This window comes from Oncorhynchus mykiss, chromosome 10, assembly GCF_057628025.1.
Source record: "Oncorhynchus mykiss isolate SJ-2025 chromosome 10, ASM5762802v1, whole genome shotgun sequence".
In the NCBI taxonomy this organism is placed as follows: domain Eukaryota; kingdom Metazoa; phylum Chordata; class Actinopteri; order Salmoniformes; family Salmonidae; genus Oncorhynchus; species Oncorhynchus mykiss.
In genome coordinates, this window is record NC_143031.1 from 26,947,958 (window position 1) to 26,968,121 (window position 20,164).

A 20,164-nucleotide genomic window follows, 5' to 3' on the forward strand; every position below is an offset into this window, starting at 1 on the left:
CCTGGAACCAAAAATTGTTTTTCAAAGGGTTCTCCTATGGGGAACAACATTTTGCTTACGGCCCCGAAAGGGCTAGGGGGCTTACTGTACATTAATGCTGCAAATCTGAACACACCAGGTGTGTTTACACATTACACAGTAATGATGACGCCATATAGGGGACATGAGATTGGGTTGTTATTATTATGTTCTTCTCTTTCTATTTTAATTATTGTAAAAATAAAAAAATACAACTAATATGAGGTTAAATAAGCTTGATTCACTTGGTGCACCCAATCATTGCCTCCAAATACATGTAGCCTATAATATGTGACTTTTAGCATTGTACTTTAAACATGGCTCAACTCAAGTTATTTTTAATGAAACAACAAAAGTAGACCTCTAAATAGCCATCAAACTAGTCATTAATTTGCATTCTCCCCCAGCCGTGATATCATAAACATATTGATCATGAATGGACCACTAAATGCAACATTTTCCTCTTTCAAACCCTCACTACGATTCTGTGGCTGGTTTTGGCAAATCATAGTCAGTGTAGCTCTTGAGCCTAATTGGGTTAGTGGAATTTTGGACATGAGAGGCTGTGGTTCTCTGTGGCTCATCCTCATAAGCAGGGTTTACATAGGGGGACGAATCCTTCAAGCTGTGAGTGGCATACATGCACAATGATCCTGGAACTTGGATGGTCTGTTTCTCCATCCGAAAGCAACTGCAGAGGACATAGAGGGTTGGAAAAATCTATTAATGTCAGGTAGCATATTAGATACATGCTACACAGCAGACTATGGAAATGGACAGTCAAATACAGATAAACTCAGCAAAAAAAGATACTTCCCTTTTTCAGGACCGTCTTTCAAAGATAATTTGTAAAAATCCAAATAACTTCACAGTTCTTCATTGTAAAGGGTTTAAACACTGTTTCCCATGCTTGTTCAATGACCCATAAACAATGAACATGCACATGTGGAACGGTCGTTAAGACACTAACAGCTTACAGACGGTAGGCAATTAAGGTCACAGTTATGAAAACTTAGGACACAAAAGCCTTTCTACTGACTCTGAAAAACACCAAAAGAAAGATGCCCAGGGTCCCTGCTCATCTGCTTGAACGTGCCTTAGGCATGCTGCAAGGAGGAGGACTGCAGACGTGGCCAGTACAATAAATTGCAATGTCTGTACTGTGAGACACCTGAAACAGACCTACAGGGAGACAGGACAGACAGCTGATCGTCCTCACAGTGGTAGACCACGTGTAACACCTGCATAGGATGGGTACATCTGAACATCACACCTGCGGGACAGGTACAGGATGGCAACAATTGCCAGAGTTACACCAGGAACGCACAATCCCTCCATCAGTGCTCAGACTGTCCACAATAGGTTGAGAGAGGCTGGACTGAGGGCTTGTAGGCCTGTTGTAAGGCAGGTCCTCACCAGACATCACCAGCAACAACGTCGCCTATGGGCACAAACCCACCGTCGCCGGACCAGACAGGACTGGCAAAAAGTGCTCTTCACTGACGAGTCGCGATTTTGTCTCACCAGGGTGATGGTCGAATTCGCGTTTATCATCGAAAGAATAAGCGTTACACCGAGGCCTATACTCTGGAGTGGGATCGATTTGGAGGTGGAGGGTACGTCATGGTCTGGGGCGGTGTATCACAGCATCATTGGACGGAGCTTGTTGTCATTGCAGGCAATCTCAACGCTGTGCGTTACAGGGAAGACATCCTCATCCCTCATGTGGTACCCTTCCTGCAGGCTCATCCTGACATGACCCTCCAGCATGACAATGCCACCAGCCATACTGCTCGTTCTGTGTGTGATTTCCTATATGACAGGAATGTCAGTGTTCTGCCATGGACAGCGAAGAGCCCGGATCTCAATCCCATTGAGCACATCTGGGACCTGTTAGATCGGAGGGTGAGGGCTAGGGCCATTCCCCCCAGAAATGTCTGGGAACTTGCAGGTGCCTTGGTCGAAGAGTGGGGTAACATCTCACAGCAAAAACTGGCAAATCTGGTGCAGTCCACGAGGAGGAGATGCACTGCAGTACTTAATGCAGCTGGTGGCCACACCAGATACTGACTGTTACTTTTGATTTTGAACCCCCCCTTTGTTCAGGGACACATTATTCAATTTTTGTTAGCCACATGTCTGTGGAACTTGTTCAGTTTATGGCTCAGTTGTTGAATCTTGTTATGTTCATAGAAATATTTACACATGTTAAGTCTGCTGAAAATAAACGCAGTTGACAGTGAGAGGATGTTTCTTTTTTTGCTGAGTTTAGATACACACGTCAGCAGCTGGACCATCTCCATCCCTATTTTAAACCATTATGAACCAACAAGCACAACTCCTGGACCTGTTGTTTTGGGCATAATGTTGCAGAACATAGAACTTCCCAACAACGGTCCCGATGTCTATGAAATTCAACTGGGAAAAGTGGTAGGTTATGTAACTCACAGGGCGTAGATAATCATGATGAGCAGCAGCAGCAAGGCCAAGAAGACACACAGAATAGATGTTATGACAGTCATGGCCGCCGACCTTCCCGCAAGAACATAGTAGTTATATAGTAGTTATTCAAGGCATTGGAAGAGAAGGTGGTCAGATCATGAGAGGCTGTCAATTGTCAATGTTGGAATTCGTGTTGTCGGCATCAAAAGTGCTGCCTCCTGTTGAACAATAACAGGGATGTAGAATAAGAAATAACAAAAATTCAATTCTGTCCTTTCTTTTTATTTGTTCTTTCTGTATGTGAAGTACTTCATACTGTAGTAACTTCGGTGCACCCAAACTTTCTAAAATGTTGACATTGCATGTCTTTTTATTTATAAATCAAAGACGTAAGAATGTTCAATTGCTCTTCCTGTGTGCCATATAGTTTTATATTTCCTTTGAAAAAAGAGAATTCCAGTACCTGTATCTATTGCCGGTACCAGCCATATTTCACAGGTAGCAGAAGAGCAGGACACATTTTTCAGACTGTCGAAGTAACACCTTGGAGGCATCAGTATCACTGAATTGGAGGTTAGTTTCCCAGCCAAGCTGGAAGGTGTTATTGCAAGAGTGTTGTTGACTGATAAAACTGTGAAAGGACAAAGATAAATACATAGAAAAAGCTCATTTGATCATTAGAATGACATAGAAAAGGTTCTTATCTAAAATGTTTCCTCTTTGTTTTACAGATACACTCACCTTTAGGGTGTGTCGAGTGGAACTAGAAGGTTGTATAAAAAGCAAGGCCCACTGTTATGGACTTTCTATCCAACTTCGCAGCAATATATTTTTAAATAGAGACACATGTCATCTTGATCATGTAGCACTTATTAAATAATGGCCCGATTTCTTAATACTGGCTAAACCAGTGAGGGAGGTCATGTTATTGCGCAACAAACTGTATGAGAGGTCACACTATTCATGTTCAGTCATGCCAATTGGATCTGAACAGTATACCTACCAACTGACCACACACTGGTTGAATCAACGTTGTTTCCACGTCATTTCAATGAAATGACGTTGAACCAATGTGGAATAGACGTTGAATTGACGTCTGTGCATAAGTGGGTAGTAATTGATTCTCCTCTCAAATTGTAGGTGAAGTAGAAATATTTTCCATATGAATACAGGTTTTCCAACCTGTATTTAGGGGGTTCAATTTGTCAGTTTAAACTAGAGATAAACGTCTCAATCCACCGCATCCGTCTATGGCTGCCTTCTGCATCTGCTGTGGAAGGTGGCCGAGCTACAGCGGTGTTTGTGAGACCATGAGACATTCCGTGAATTTTTTTGGGGGGTCTTCTCACGAAAACATCGGTATGATTTGGACTACCAAACTATTATGTTTGACCCTCACGAACACGTTGGTGTTCTCCGTTTTCCACATTTTGTTACGTTACAGCCTTATAAAATTGATTACATTCCCCCCCCACCCCTCAATCTAGAAGATTTATTAAAAATAAATAACTGAAATATTACATTTACATAAGTATTCAGACCATTTATTCAGTACTTAGTTGAAGCACCTTTGCAGCGATTACAGCCTCGAGTCTTCTTGGGTATGACGCTACAAGCTTGGCACAACCTGTATTTGGGGAGTTTCTCCCATTATTCTCTGCAGATCCTCTCAAGCTCTGTCAGGTTGGATGGGTAGCGTCGCTGCACAGCTATTTTCAGGTCTCTCCAGAGATGTTAGATCGGGATCAAGTCTGGGCTCTGGCTGGGCCACTTAAGGACATTCAGAGACTTGTCCCGAAGCCACTCCTGCGTTGTCTTGGCTGTGTTAGGGTCATTGTCCTGTTGGAAGATGAACCTTCACCCCAGTCTGAGGTCCTGAGAACTCTGAAACAGATTTTCATCAAGGATCTCTCTGTACTTTGCTCCATTCTTGTCCTCGATCCTGACTAGTCTCCCAGTCCCTGCCGTTGAAAAACGTCTGCCACCATCATGCTTCACCGTAGGGATGGTGCCAGGTTTCCTCAAGATGTGACGCTTGGCATTCAGGCCAAAGAGTTCAATCTTGGTTTCATCAGACCAGAGAATCTTGTTTCTCCTGATCTGTGAGTCCTTTAACTGCCTTTTGGCAAACTCCAAGCGGGCTGTCATATGCCTTTTATTGAGGAATGGCTTCCGTCTGGCACCTCGACCATAAAAACCTAACTGGTGGAGTGCTGCAGAGATGATTGTCCTTCTGGAAGGTTTTCCCATCTCCACAGAGTTACTCTGGAGCTCTGTCAGACTGACAATCAGGTTCTTGGTCACCTGCCTGACCAAGGTCCTTCTCCCCCGATTGCTCAGTTTGGCCAGGCCGCCAGCTCTAGGATGAGTCTTTGCGTTTCCAAACTTCTTCCATTTAAGAATGATGGAGGCCACTGTGTTCTTGGGGACCTTCAATGCTGCAGAATGTTTTTGGTATCCTTCCCCAGATCTGTGCCTTGGCAATCCCACCTCGGCGCTCTACGAACACTTCCTTTAACCTCATGGCTTGGTTTTTGCTCTGATATGCAGTCAACTGTGGGAACTTATATAGACAGGTGTCAGCCTTTCCAAATCATGTCCAATCCATTGAATTTACCACAGGTGGACTCCAATCAAGTTGTAGAAACAGCTCAAGGATGATCAATGGAAACCGGAGCTCAATTTAGATTCTCATAGCAAAAGGGTCTGAATACTATTTTTTTAATCAATTTGATAACATATTTAAAACCTGTTCCATTAGAGTATTGTGTGTAGATTAATGAGGATTTTTTATTTAATCAATTTTAGAAAAAGACTGTAAAGTAGCTAAATGGAAAAGTCAAGGGGTCTGAATACAGTGTAGTTTTGTGCCAACCCCCTAAAAGGGGTTAAATTTGTAAAAAAAAATAATTATATATATATATATATATATATATCTACACAGTACCAGTCAAAAGTTGACACATCTACTCATTCAAGTGTTTTTATTTTACATTGTAGAATAACAGTGAAGACAAAACACACATGGAATCATGTAGTAACCAAAAAAGTGTTAAACAAATCACAATATATTTTAGATTCTTCAAAGAAGCCACCCGTTGCCTTGATGACAGATTTGCACACTCTTGGCATTCTCTCAACCAGCTTCATGAGGCCACCTGGAATGCATTTAAATTAACAGGTGTGCCTTGTTAAAAGTTCATTTGTAGAATTTCTTTCCTCCTTACTGTGTGAGTCAATCAGTTGTGTTGTGACATGGTAGGGGTGGTATACAGAAGATAGCCCTATTTGGTAAAAGACTAAGTCCATATTACGGCAAGAACAGCTCAAATAAGCAAAGAGAAACGACTGTCCATCATTACTTTAAGACATGAAGGTAAGTCAATGCGGAACATTTGGATGCCAACAACTGGATGCCAACAACTGGATGCCATGAGGACCGCCACAGTAAAGGAAGACCCAGAGTTACCTCTGCTGCAGAGGATAAGTTCATTAGAGTTACCAGCCTCAGAAATAGCAGCCTAAATAAATGCTTCAGAGTTCAAGTCAAAGACACATCTCAACATCAACTGTTCAGAGGAGACTGCGTGAACCGGGCCTCCATGGTTGAATTGCCGCAAAGAAACCACAAAATAAGGACACCAATAATAAGAAGAAGAGACTTGCTTGGGCCAAGAAACACAAGCAACGGACATTAGACCAGTGGAAATCTGTCCTTTGGTCTGAGTCCAAATTTGAGATTTTTGGATCGAACCTGTGTCTTTGTGAGATGCAGAGTAGGTGAACGGATGATCTCCACATGTTTATTTTATTTTACATTTATTTATCCAGGCAATAAGAACAAATTCTTATTTTCAATGACGGCCTAGGAACAATGGGTTAACTGCCTGTTCAGGGGCAGAATGTCAGATTTGTACCTTGTCAGCTCGGGGGTTTGAACTTGCAACCCTGCCGCCCCAGGGTAGCCTAGTGATTCCCACCGTGAAGCATGGAGGAGGTGGTGTGATGATGCTTGCTGGTGTCTGTGATTTCTTTAGAATTCAAGGCACACGTAACCAGCATGGCTACCACAGCATTCTGCAGCGATACATCATCCCATCTGGTTTGTGCTTAATGGGACTATCATTTGTTTTTCAACAGGACTAAGGGGCCTAGCCCAAACAATGACCATTATTCCTCTTCCACCAAACTATACAGTTGGCTTAATGCATTGGGGCAGGTAGCGTTCTCCTGGCATCCGCCAAACCCAGATTCGTCCGTCGGACTGCCAGATGGTGAAGCGTGTTTCATCACTCCGGAGAGTACACGTTTCCACTGCTCCAGAGTCCAATGGCGGCAAGCTTGACACCACTCCAGTCAACGCTTGCCACTGCGCATGGTACCTTAGGCTTGTGTGCGGCTGCTCGGCCATGGAAACCCATTTCATTAAGCTCCTGACAAACAGTGCTTGTGCTGACGTTGCTTCCAGAGGTAAGGAGTGTTGCAACCGAGGACAGACAATTTTTAAGCGCTACACGCTTCAGCGGTCCCGTCCTGTGAGCTTGTGTGGCCTACGACTTCGCGGCTGGGCCGTTGTGTCTAGATTTTTCCACTTCACAATAACAGCACTTACAGTTGACCGGGGCAGCTCTAGCAGGACAGTAATTTAACAAACTGACTTGTTAGAAAGGTGGCATCCTATGACTGTGCCATGTTGAAAGTCACTAAGCTCTTAAATAAGGCAATTCTACTACCAATGTTTGTCTACAGAGATTGCATGGCTGTCTGCTTGATTTTATACACCTGTCAGCAACAGGTGTGGCTGAAATAGCCGAATCCACTCATTTGAAGGGGTGTCCACATACTTTTGTATATATAGTGTATACTCAACCTTCACATAAATTCAGTAGGGGAAAAATGTAAGTTATCCTATTCAGGTCAAACACTTACTGTAGGACTTGATACAGAGATTAAACGGTTTAGGATGTGTTTTTCAAATTAGGACAAAACCTGATTCCTCATCTATGTAAAACTGTAGATACGTCACTGGAGGACCCTTGACAATAGCCACCGAACCGGTCTGGCAGGTATGAAAACTGAGTAACTGTGGGTGATAGTCCTTGGCAACCAACAATACACATATTTGAGGAAGGAAAATAAAGCATTACACCAATCTTGTTGTACAATGGAACCGCCAATAGCCGATTTGCAAGTCAAGGTATGCCTTACCATCAAACTAGTTCAAAACTCATTCCATTAAAGACTACAAATACTAGTACTAGACTACTCTTGTTACAAATACTAGACCAATTCTATTATCCTTCCCCAAATTAATTTCACATGGAGGGTGGAATGAGTGGAGTGAACCCTATGAGTATTATGTCCTGCTCAGCATTGTGGAAATAGCTTGAAAGTGCTACCTAAAGTAATTGTATATCTAGTGAAATTGGGTTATCATTTAGTAATACATTCCAGAAGATTCTATTGGGGTAAAATACAGCAAATATAGGCCCAATTCTTCCCAGATGTTAATGAAAAATATATACACAAGCATAGTATAAAATACAATGTGAGAAATGACGCTACCACACAACAAGTTTCAAAGTAGAGACATGCATGAAATTAACACCTTGATAATCCTATTCATCAGGGCACACTGTAGCAAAAGGTTTTTGCAACGAAAAACAAAAATGAGCAGGTCTTATTTCAAGTTCAGGTAGTACCTCCCTGTTACAGACCATTTGGTGCCTAATGAATACAACCCAGCTTTGTCATCCTCAATTCAAAGAATCTAACTACAACCACAAGTTGGGAAGAACAGCAGTTACCTAACAGAGGCTTATCTCCCTTGGTTCGCTCTCAGATAATGTCTCAAATCCATGACATTGATCAAAGCTAGGCTGTGTTGCTTGGCTGTGTTGACTTCTGAACTGGTATTAGATGTTGTCCCACCGTTCAATTTCGTCTTGGAGCATGTCTCATGACCCGGAGCCATGCATTCATCTCTTGCCCATGACGAAACTGGGCGCCTCTGCATCATCCTCAGCCTCCCTCTCCTGGTCGTCCTCTTCACTGCTGGAGGAGGACTTCTCAGAATCTAAAGAGAGGGGACACCAAAAATAGTCAAAATCAGTCTCTTCTGCCATAACTTTTTACCATGACCATTTTCCACTAAGAAACTGTACTGGACCGGGTTTAGAAACGTTAACATCTCTGATCGGTTTCCCAAAACCATCATTAATAACATTGCACTTGTAATCTAACAAATGCATCAGACCACTCGTAGAACAGCCAAGTGTGTAGTTAGATTATATTTTGCATTCCCAAGTCACTTGACAACATGAGGTAGAAAGCGGGCTCTAGATGGCTGTAACTCCTTTTAGCATAGAGATTGCCATTGATGGCTTCCACCATTTAAAAAGTAGTCAAGAGGGTGGGGATTTCTATGGGTTGGGAGCGATCAGGCAATGATCGGCACTAGGGCTGGCACGCTAATTGGATAATTGTGTAACCGACGTGAATGAGAAAAAAAAGTCATAAAAATATATTTGCTAAAATGAACGTATTATCAACTTGATTCAAGTAGTAGATATACTATCCCAATTTCAGTAGTGTAAATTGATAATTGTTTTGCTACCTGAATGCATTTATATCAAACTGTCTCCATCTCCTCCCAACGCACACACTCTCCTTCAAAATGCCTCCATTATCTGTACTACGTGCAGAGGCACGTTCTCTGGTTTGTAAAGATGGTAAAATACACCCTTAAAAATCACCACTATGCTGAAATGAGCTACCAAATATCATCTTGGTGAGTGTGGACATTTATAAGCTAAAGTCATAAAAACCAAGTTGAATCCCCGAGCTGACAAGGTACAAATCTGTCGTTCTGCCCCTGAACAGGCAGTTAACCCACTGTTCCTAGGCAGTCATTGAAAATAAGAATGTGTTCTTAACTGACTTGCCTGGTTAAATAAAGGTTAAAAAAAATATTTTAAAAACCCGGAAGCCAGCCTCACCAATGTGTCGGCTTTTTCTCAATATCATGGTTTAAATGACATTAAGCCATCCCTTTTTAATGTTTGTTCAAATAGGTAAACTATACAACAGTAGCTACGATGGGGAGAAGTCTGTCTATAATAAAGCATTGCTCTGCATTCTTAACAGCACTATCAACATGCAGGTCCTACAGGCCCTAGTTGTGTTGCACCTGTTCAGTCGTGTGGTGCCACAAAGAGGGACTTAGGAAAATTGCAATTTGCCCAGAACAGGGAAGCACAGCTGGCCCTTGGATATACATAGATAGTTAACATTAATAATATGCATGTCAATCTGTAAATATGCGGTGGTGGAAATGATGAAATGTAATGCGATGTAGTATTTTAAACTGTATGTAACTGTCTTATGTTGCTGGACACCAGAAAAAAAATGGGGATCCATAATAAATACAACTGAAGAAAATGTACTGCTTTAAAATTGAGATGGCCTCAATGGTGCTATCTATGCTGTCACAGATACCACAATGGCAGATACAAAGAGGAGTTCACTTTGTATCTCTATGCTTTACACACAAGATCTCAGCCAAACACAGATCAAATTGTATATCTGTCTCTTTGTGACCGTCGATAACGTCATAGTTTAATACAAATATGAAGATGGCAATGTTATAAACAAGCGAATCAAGGTACATTTTTATTTTTTTTAAAGGATCTAATGAAAACCAATGACTGCATTAATGTTACAAGATAGCTTTTATAGGCTACATATTTCAATCATATTAAAATAATATTTACAAAAAATATATATATATATTTTTCCAATATTTGTCAGCATTGGCCTGCATTGGCATGTGATTCTAATGTGAGGGTAAGAATGTGAATAGAGAAAGCTGATCCGAAGGCAGTGTCACCTTCTTTCCATCCTATCGATATTAACATACACAGAGCACACAAAAAATGAGGAACACTTATTTCCATAACAGACTGACCAGGTGAACGCTATGATTCCTTATTGATTACACCTGTTAAAGTCACTTCAATCAGGGTAGACGAAGGGGAGACAAGTTAAAAAAAGGATTGTTAAGCTTTGAGACATGGATTGTGTATGGGTGCCATTCAGAGGGTGAACGGGCAAGACAATAGATTTAAGCGCCTTTGAACGGGGCATGGTAGGTGCCAGTCACACCAGTTTGAGTGTGTCAAGAACTGCAACGCTGCTGGGTTTATCATGCTCAACAGTTAAGGGCAAAAGGGGATGTAGTGCAACTCAATATTAGGAAGGTGTTCCTAATGTTTTGTTCACTCTGTATACAACAACACACTTAAACCTTGTTCACACTGCAGGCCTTAATGCTCAAAACAGTTTTGTTTTTCAAATCCCTTTTGGAATACTGACTGTCTGAACAGAAAAGACATTGGATTTGTGTGTTCAGACTGTAGTCATTTGCAGACATTGCTACGCTAGTTGTCATGGTAATAGCAGGTATGTATGCAGTGGCATTGGGTAATTGGTGGTGGTGCTTCCTCTCACTCAAAAGTTGTGTGGTAAGCTAAGATGTCATTAGCTGCCATTGGAAGTATCCCAGTTGCTTTGAACATTCAAAAATCATAGTGTAAGAACACTTTTAGAACCTCAAAGAATAAGATGTTTTGAATCAAGTCCTTTTTGGCTTACCACAACAGTCAACTAGCTAGCTAGCTGGTTGGTTAGCTTGCTAGCACATCAAATGTTATTGGTCACATACACATGGTAAGCAGATGTTAATGCGAGTGTAGCAAAATGCTTGTGCTTCTAGTTCCGACAGTGCAGTAATATTAACAAGTAATCTAACAATTGCCCAACAACTACCTTTTACACACAAATCTAAAGGGATGGAGGAGAATATGTACATGTACGTATATGGATGAGTGTTGGCCGGACGGCATAGGCAAGGTGCAATAGATGGTGTAAGATATGTAAACATTATTAAAGTGGCATTGTTTAAAGTGACTAGTGATCCATTCATTAAAAAGTGTCCAGTGATTAGGTCTCAATGTAGGCAGCAGCATCTCTGAGTTTGTGATTCCTGTTTAGCAGATTGATAGCCTTGAGATAGAAGCTGTTTCAGTCTCTCGGTCCAAGCTTTGATGCACCTGTACTAACCTCGCTTTCTGGATGGTAGCTGTGTGAACAGGCGGTGGTTCAACTCCTTGGTGATCTTTTTGGCCTTCCTGTGACAATGGGTGCTGTAGGGGTCATGGAGGGCAGGTAGTTTGCCCCCAGTGATACGTTGTGCAGACCTCACTACCCTCTGGAGAGCCTTGTGGTTGAGGGCAGTGCAGTTGCCGTACCAAGCTGTGATACAGCCCGACAGGATGCTCTCGATTGTGCATCTAAAAGTTTGTCAGACTTTTGGGTGATAAGCCAAATTTCTTTAGCCTCCTGAGGTTGAAGAGGCGCTGTTAAGCTTTCTTCACCACACTTTGTGTGGGTGGACCATTTCAGTTTGTCCGTGGTGTGTATGCCGAGGAACTTGAAGCTTTCCACCTTTTCCACCACTGTCCCGTCAATGTGGATAGGAGGGTGCTCCCTCTGCTGTTTCCCGAAGTCCACAATTATCTCCTTTGTTTTGACGACATTCAGTGAGAGGTTGTTTTCCTGACACCACAGTGTCCTCACCTCCTCCCTGTAGGCCATCTCATCATTGTTGGTAATTGTTTTGTTTCACCTTAAATTTAACAAGGTAGGCTAGTTGAGAACAAGTTCTCATTTACAACTGAGACCTGGCCAAGATAAAGCAAAGCAGTTCGACACATACAACAAAGTTACACATGGAGTAAACAAACATACAGTGAATAATACAGTAGAAAAAAAGTCTATATACAGTGTGTGCAAATGAGGTAAGATAAGGGAGGTAAGGCAATAAATAGGCCATGAAGGCAAAGTAATTACAATATACCAATTAAACACTGGAATGGTAGAAGTGCAGAAGATAAATGTGCAAGTAGAGATACTGGGGTGCCAAGGAGCAAGATAAATAAATAAATACAGTATGGGGATGAGGTAGTTGGATGGGATATTTACAGATGGGCTATGTACAGGTGCAGTGATCTGTGAGCTGCTCTGACAGCTGGTGCTTAAAGCTAGTGAGGGAGATATGAGTCTCCAGCTTCAGAGATTTTTGCAGTTAGTTCCAGTCATTGGCAGCAGAGAACTGGAAGGACAGAAAGCCAACCAAGGTGTTGGCTTTGGGAGTGACCAGTGAGATATACCTGCTGGAGCGTGTGCTACGCGTGGGTGTTGCTATGGTGACCGGTGAGCTGAGATAAGGCGGAGCTTTACCTAGCAAAGACTTGTAGATGACTTGGAGCCAGCGGGTTTGGCAACGAGTATGAAGCGAAGGCCTGCCAACAAGAGAGTACAGGTCACAGTGGTGGGTAGTACATTGGGATTTGGTGACGAAACGGACGGCACTGTGATAGACTGCATCCAATTTGTTGAGTAGAGTGTTGGAGGCTATTTTGTAAATGACATTGCCGAAGTCAAAGATCGGCAGGATGGGCAGTTTTACGAGTGTGTTTGGCAGCATGAGTGAAGGATGCTTTGTTGCGAAATAGGAAGCCGATTCTAGATTTCATTTCGGATTGGAGATGCTTAATGTGAGTCTGGAAGGAGAGTTTACAGTCTAGCCAGACACCTAGGTATTTGTCCACATATTCTAAGTCTGAACCGTCCAGATTAGTGATGCTGGATGTGCAGGCAGGTGTGGGCAGCGATCGGTTGAAAAGCATGCATTTAGTTTTACTTGCATTTAAGAGAAGTTGGAGGCCACGGATCAAGCCCACTACTGTTGTGTTGTCCGCAAACTTGATGATTGAGTTGGAGGTGTGCATGGCCACGTAGTCGTGGGTGAACAGGGAGTACAAAAGGGGGCTGAGCACACACCCTTGTGGGGCCCCAGTGTTGAGGGTCAGCAAAGTGGAGATGTTTCCTACCTTCACCACCTGGGAGTAGCCGGTCAGAAAGTCCAGGACCTAATTGCACAGGGAGGGGTTGAGACCCAGGGCCTCCAGCTTGATGATGAGCTTGGAGGGTACTATGGTGTTGAATGCTGAGCTGTAGTCAATGAACAGCATTCTTACATAGGTATTCCTCTTGTCCATATGAGATAGGGCAGGGTGCAGAATGATGGCGATTGCATCGTCTGTGGACCTGTTGGGGCAGTATGCAAACTGAAGTGTGTCTAGGGTTGCTGGTAAGGTGGAGGTGATATGATCCTTGAAGTCTCTCAAAGCACTTCACGATGACAGAAGTCATTTAGTTCAGTTATTTTTGTCTACTAGGGTACAGGAACAATGGTGGCCCGCTTGAAGCATGTGGGGACAGCAGACTGGGACAGGGAGCAATTGAATATGTCCGTAAACACACCAGCCAGCTGGTCTGCGCATGCTCTGAGGACGCGGCTAGGGATGCCGTCTGGGCCGGCAGCCTTGCGAGGGTTAACACGTTTAAATATTTTACTTACGTCAGCCACGGAGGGGGGAGTTCTTGTTAGTGGGCCGCAACGGTGGCACTGTATTATCCTCAAAGCGGGCAAAGCCGGTGGTTAGTTTGTCTGGAAGCGTGACGTTGGTGTCCGTGACGTGGAGGATTTTCTTTTTGTAGTCTGTGATTTCCTGTAAACCATGCCACCATGCCATACTTCTCGTGTCTGAGCCGTTGAATTGCGACTTCACTTTGTCTCTGTACAGGCATTTCACTTATTTGATTGCCTTGCGGACGAAATAACTACACTGTTTATATTCAGCCATATTCCCAGACCTCTTTCTATGGTTAAATGCGGTGGTTCGAGCTTTCAGTTTTGCGCGAATGCCACCATCCATGGGTACAACATCTCCAATGCACTTCTTTATAAACTCACTGAGTCAGCGTATAGATCAATGTTATCTGAGGCTGACCGGAACATATCGTGGTCCACGTGATCAAAAGAATCTTGAAGCGTGGATTCCAATTGGTCAGACGAGCGTTGAATGGTGCTAGTCACTGGTACATCCTATTTGAGTTTCTGCCTATAAGACAGTAGGAGCAAGATGGAGTCGTGTTCGGATTTGCCGAAGGGAGGGCTTTGTATGCATCACGGAAGTTAGAGTAGCAATGATCAAGTGTATTACACCTAAGCGTAGTGCAATCAATATGCTAATATAATTTAGGTAGCCATGTCCTCATATTTGCTTTGTTAAAATCCCCAGCTACAATGAATGCAGCCTTAGGATATATGGTTTCCAGTTTACATCGAGTCCAGTGAAGTTCCTTGAGGGCCGTCTTGGTGTCTGCTTGAGGGGGAATGTACACAGCTGTGACGATAACTGACGAGAAATCACTCATTTGTTTGTAAAGTTTTAACAACCTAGTTGACTGTTCAGAAGAGTTGGATGGCCAGGAATCAGATTTATTTATGAGTGGTTTGAAATTTGGCTGGAAATATCTGATTCCAAGTGCTCTTTGGCTATTCAGACTATAGGAAAAAAGATCAGATTTAAATATGCAAAAATAGAATTTGAGTCACTTCAAACTGCCAGTGTGAACAAGGCGTTAGTGAGCATTCTCTACGTGCTAGCCTAGCAGTTAAGAGCATTGGGCCAGTAACCAAAAGGCCGACAAATCTGTCAATGCGCCCTTGAGCAAGGCACTTAACCCTAATTGCTCCTGTAAGTCACTCTGGATAAGAGCTTCTGCTAAATTACTAAAAATGAAAATATGTTTTGGGAAACGCATGTTACATATTTGGCTGTTAAAAAAAACCAATACATCATTAAAACACTCATAGGCTTAAGTTCCATGCTATTGGGAAACCTAGCCCTGTTCTGTAGCACAATATGCAAGTACAATTTGGCTCTTGCACTGCCCTTACGAAAAATATTGCAGTCAGAGTAGTATAACTGCAGTGCAGTATGCTGCAAATACCGCATCCAAAATAAGTTTTTTACTACCGTAATTCTGCAATCCCTGTGTCCAAAATACCAGTCGACAGCAGTTACTGCACTTTTACTGTAGTTTCAAAACTATTATCTTTTTTTGTAAGGGTGGCCATAGCAACACGAGTTGTGGACTTGCTCTTCGTCACACTTCTGAACATCTGAGGGGAACATGTTTCAATAAAATCCATCACTTAAATGTCATTTTTTCCTTTTACCTTCCCCTTTGTTGGCATCCTGCTTGGCTTTTTTTGCCATAAGCTTCTTCTGCTTCAGCTTTTCCCTGAAATACACATACATATGTGTAACATAAACCATCATCAATTATACAGATTACAGCAGAGAATCAAAGAATAAAGGCCGTGTATGCTCTATACATTTTTATTTTATTTAGCGGGTCCATGATTACTGCACCAACCTTTTCTTCCTGCGTTTGGCTGTTCTTTCATCAGCTGCCTGTTGGTTATCTGACACCTTGTCAAGATAGTCCAAATCCATCTTTTGCTGCAAGAACATTTTATTATTAAAATCTTATTGGTTACCCCCACCGCTTGAAAGAAATCGGTTCCCATGAGAAACGATGTAGTCGGGTGTCCTTGGGGACCCTGTAATAAAAAATGCCCACCTTCTCAGTCATCTTGTCCAGGAAGTCCTGTCTCTGATACTCTCGCCTGCGAAGGTGTCTGTACACATGGAATTCTCCACTGCCAGCTCCTGCACTGGAGCCTGGAGAAGATTAATTACATATCTCATCAGTGGGTTTAAAACATATTGCTTAGGCTTTAGTGTTTTTGAAAAATGCGTCCATACGCCTCTCTTGCAAGGGCTCGCTCTACTCTTGGACAGCAAAACAAGGGAATCGTACATGCCCTTGCCGCTACCTGAGAATTCACAAATTCATCCGCCAAATTGCAAGCTTACCCATCACATCCCGCACAAACTCCGGAGGAGCCCGGGGGTTCCATTCTTTCGGTCGGTCTGGGATAGGAGCAGGTTTATCCTGCAAACATACGTGAGGATTCATAGATTTTTACGATAAATTAACTAAATACTTGCTATAGTCACACACTGTTCTATCTACCGTAACGTTAAGCACATATTCGCTGGTGCTAACGTCGTTAGTTAGCGTGGCTAGCTGTGGAGATAAACATGTGCCATTTGAAGATATCCTCAAAGGCCCGAACCTCCCCAGCCACTTACAGGGTTTCTCATCAATCTCTCCAATTTCAGGCGTTGCTCCTCTGCTGGAGTTTTGGCTATAATCAAAGGCTGAGATTCCTTTCCTGGCTGTTTCCCTGGTCTGCCATCTTTTTCCTTGATCACCGCCATCTTTCGAATATGATGTTTGTCTTCTTCTACATTGATTTGTAAGTACAAGGTTTAGCACCGCCTAGCGTACTGGTGGGTGCATTCCTGGAAACGATACATTAGTATTGTGCTAAATTGGTTATTATTTTACTGTTGGTATATTAGGCAGGCACTCGTAGAAAAACACAATGAACGATGTTCTTTCGAAGTAAGGTAGTTGATTTACCTTGCAGAATGTTATTCTAAAGTAGCACCTCCTTGAGAAAGTTGTAATGCAGAAGTCTTGATAGGCCAACAGGGGGCACTCCTCCCCCTAGTTAAGGGATAATCAAATACATTCACGTGGGCCGATTTTTTGGATGGTCAGGGGGCCGGAACATAATTAAAAATAATTTGTAGACTGCAAATTGACCGCATGAAGCCCAAACAGATATAACGTTTGATTAAAACACAGTAATTTCAAACCTTGCTTATATTTGTATACACATATCTATCACCAATTTGTATTTAACCTAGGCAAGTCAATTAGTGCCTGCCTAATATACCAACAGGAACAGTGGGTTCAGGGGCAGAACGCGAGATTTGTATCTTTGTATCTTGTGAGCTCAGGGATTCGAACTTGCAACCTTACTAGTCCAACACTTTAACCACCAGGCTACCCTGTTGCCCCATATATCTCTTGATTATGCATGTGAATACTTACAGATTTCCAAAATTAAAATCTCTTGGAGCTGGTGTTTTTAGAGTATTTTATGAACAACAATTTACAAAAATGTAATTAAAAATAAATGTCAGCTCAGAAAACTTGGGGACCAAGTAAAATGACCCACAGACCAAATTAGGGCCGCGGGCCGCCAGTTGGGGAACCCTGCCCTATAGTTTAATCGGCCAATCTTCTGTTTCTACTACCATTTGTGGACATAAATTAATGATATGTACCCACTGATTTTTGATGAATATCTAGTTGCGGCCATATATATTGGCACCCTTGCACTTAAAAATATATATATATTTATTCTAAAATAAATTGAAATTGAAATTGATTATTGGATTTTCTTGTTATTGGATTTTTAACATTACAGAAATAAAAAGATTTTTGTAAAACATTTATTGAAATTCTCAAACATTCAAACATGGGGAGTTTTGATAATGTTGTGGGGTGGCTTTGCTGCCTCTGGTACTGGGGAACTTAAACATGCATGCGCAAGGCATCATGAAGTCAGCAGATTATCTACGGCGAGATCATAAAACAGCAGTTGATGGAGAGCACACCTCAAACATTGAAGAATTAAAATAGTTTGTGATTTGGCCCCATTTTTTTACCAGCAAAGGTGTAGCAAGCTCATTGATGGCTACAATAAGTGTTTGTTTGCAGTTATCATAGGAAAAGGCTAACCAAGTACTAGCTCCGGGGTGCCAATAATTATAATTTTGTCCATGCCATTTGTCTCCATTACAACTTAAGTTTACAAAAAATACAATTGGTTCTGCAATGTAGAAACTCCAATAACAAGGTGTTATTCATTATTATTTCAACTCATTTTTTAGAAGAAATTGGGAATCATTTAAGAAAGGTGCAAGGATGGCAATTTATTTCACATAAATTTTAACTTATAACTTATGCCTCATGAGCTTTAGTTCAACAGTCATACCCAATCAGAACCCAAAATATAGCCTACGCTTGTTTTATTCCAATTTTTGTGAACAAAATAAATGTAAACAGATTCTGTATAGACTCAAAACAAGCTTAAAACTATAATTTTGATATAATGGTCAGTACTTACATCCATAGCTCTGTCTATGAATTTGAGTGGTTGCATTACTCCAGCCCCATCCCTCAGCTTTTTACCGAAACAGTGGTGGGGGCAACGCTTTGTTATTGTTTCAACAGTGGTTTTGCCCCTTTAAAGGCAAAAGCTTGGGAGACTTGGCTTGATCCTGCCTTGAAAAACATATTCCACAACCCTTTCACCTTAAAAATGACATCCCATTTATTGTGACAATGTAACCAACTCCCCTACTTGACACATGATTTCTTTGTTGGCCATTGCTCAACAACTAATGCTTGTTGGGCATGTTGGCATAAGATGATGCATTAGCATCACCCAGGAGAGGAGCGAGCGTAAGGTTAGCCTTAAAAAAATAACTCCATTCATTTCCATAATAGCAATATTTTGTTATATTTAGTGTAGTTTTCCTAGTCAGACTTTGAACATCAACATCATGCACGTTGTTCAGTACAGAGCACCCTAACCTCACCCATTGATACCAAAGCCAACACACAATCGATGGTCTCTGTTATGACAATAAACATATAACAACTCTTATGCAAAATACTCTGAATGGTCAAAGCCACAGTGTTAATGAGTTTCAATTTGGTTTGCTTTCAGTCCCTCCGAGAGCGGCAATTACGCAAGGCAAATATGATACACACTCAAAATGCATCAACTCGTTGCATCTGAATTAATTAGACTGGTTACATCCTAAACAGAGAGCAATAGGGATGTTTCCCCCCTTTACACATCAACCGTAGGGAGAATGTTTATGTCGAGTCAACCAAGCAGATATAAACACAATTGAACTCCAAATAGGCACACATACACCATACACACTTACTGTGTGTGTGTGTGTGTTTGTTCATTCCTGCGTTTGTGCATACACGTATGCTTAACAGGTTGAGGGAGGTCCGGAAGCAACAGGGGTGGTTTCTCCCAGTAAACTCTGTCTGAGCTGGTTTGTGAATGCACTCGAAGACTCCCTCAATTAATGTCAGCCCATATTTTAATAGGCTGTGGCAGCTCTCACAACAGCTCCCTGACTAAAGTGGACACTGTACTCACCCCTTGCTCGGTTACCCCTCAGTCCCCCCAACCTCCCATAGAGTTTCTCTCTAGGGTACAGGACTTGTTTATGCCACTCGCTCTGCGTGGCATTCTCTGGAGGCGTTGTGTGGGCTCTAGTCAAAATGATTTCATTTTCCCTATTACGCCCACAGCATCTTAATGTCAGCAGGGATGTGCCAGTTACGTAACATGTAGCACACTCACGATGGGATGTTTAAAACATGCAGATGGGCGCCAAATTGGGGATTAGCAAGCAAGAGAACATCAGCCAGAGAAAGGGAGACTGAGTGAGATGGACTATATGCTGTGCTACAGCCCCCTGGCTTTGGGGCACAGGGGCTTATGTTAATTTGATACGGCTCTCGTGAATTTAACATTGATTGGTCCTGCCCCTTCCTCTCCTCAAATTCAGTTCTAACTCAAACCACTCACCAGATAGACGCTGCTAAAAGATCAAAGGCGGATAACTGTCTGGACAGAACATCACAGCTTCTCCCTGTGTTGCCTTTCAACTGACCCTGTCTTTCGTTGGGCCTTCACTTGACTGAACTCCCCTCTCCCAACAGCCCCTACAGGGGCATTTGATAGGGCTAATAAGCAACATAAACAATCGCACGCGCA

General features: G+C 42.3%; 1 protein-coding gene across 1 annotated transcript; it reads right to left on the reverse strand.

The window, feature by feature from the left end:
- Window positions 1–5,429: 5,429 nt before the first annotated feature.
- LOC110533565 (PRKR interacting protein 1) lies at window positions 5,430–16,766 on the reverse strand. The gene is made up of 6 exons (XM_021617904.3): window positions 16,593–16,766; window positions 16,314–16,392; window positions 16,018–16,118; window positions 15,811–15,896; window positions 15,611–15,675; window positions 5,430–8,536 (listed from the first exon to the last, which is right to left on the reverse strand). The coding sequence occupies exons 1-6, from the start codon at window positions 16,719–16,721 to the stop codon at window positions 8,439–8,441; spliced, it is 558 nt and encodes a 185-aa protein (XP_021473579.1). The 5' UTR covers window positions 16,722–16,766; the 3' UTR covers window positions 5,430–8,438.
- Window positions 16,767–20,164: the final 3,398 nt, after the last annotated feature.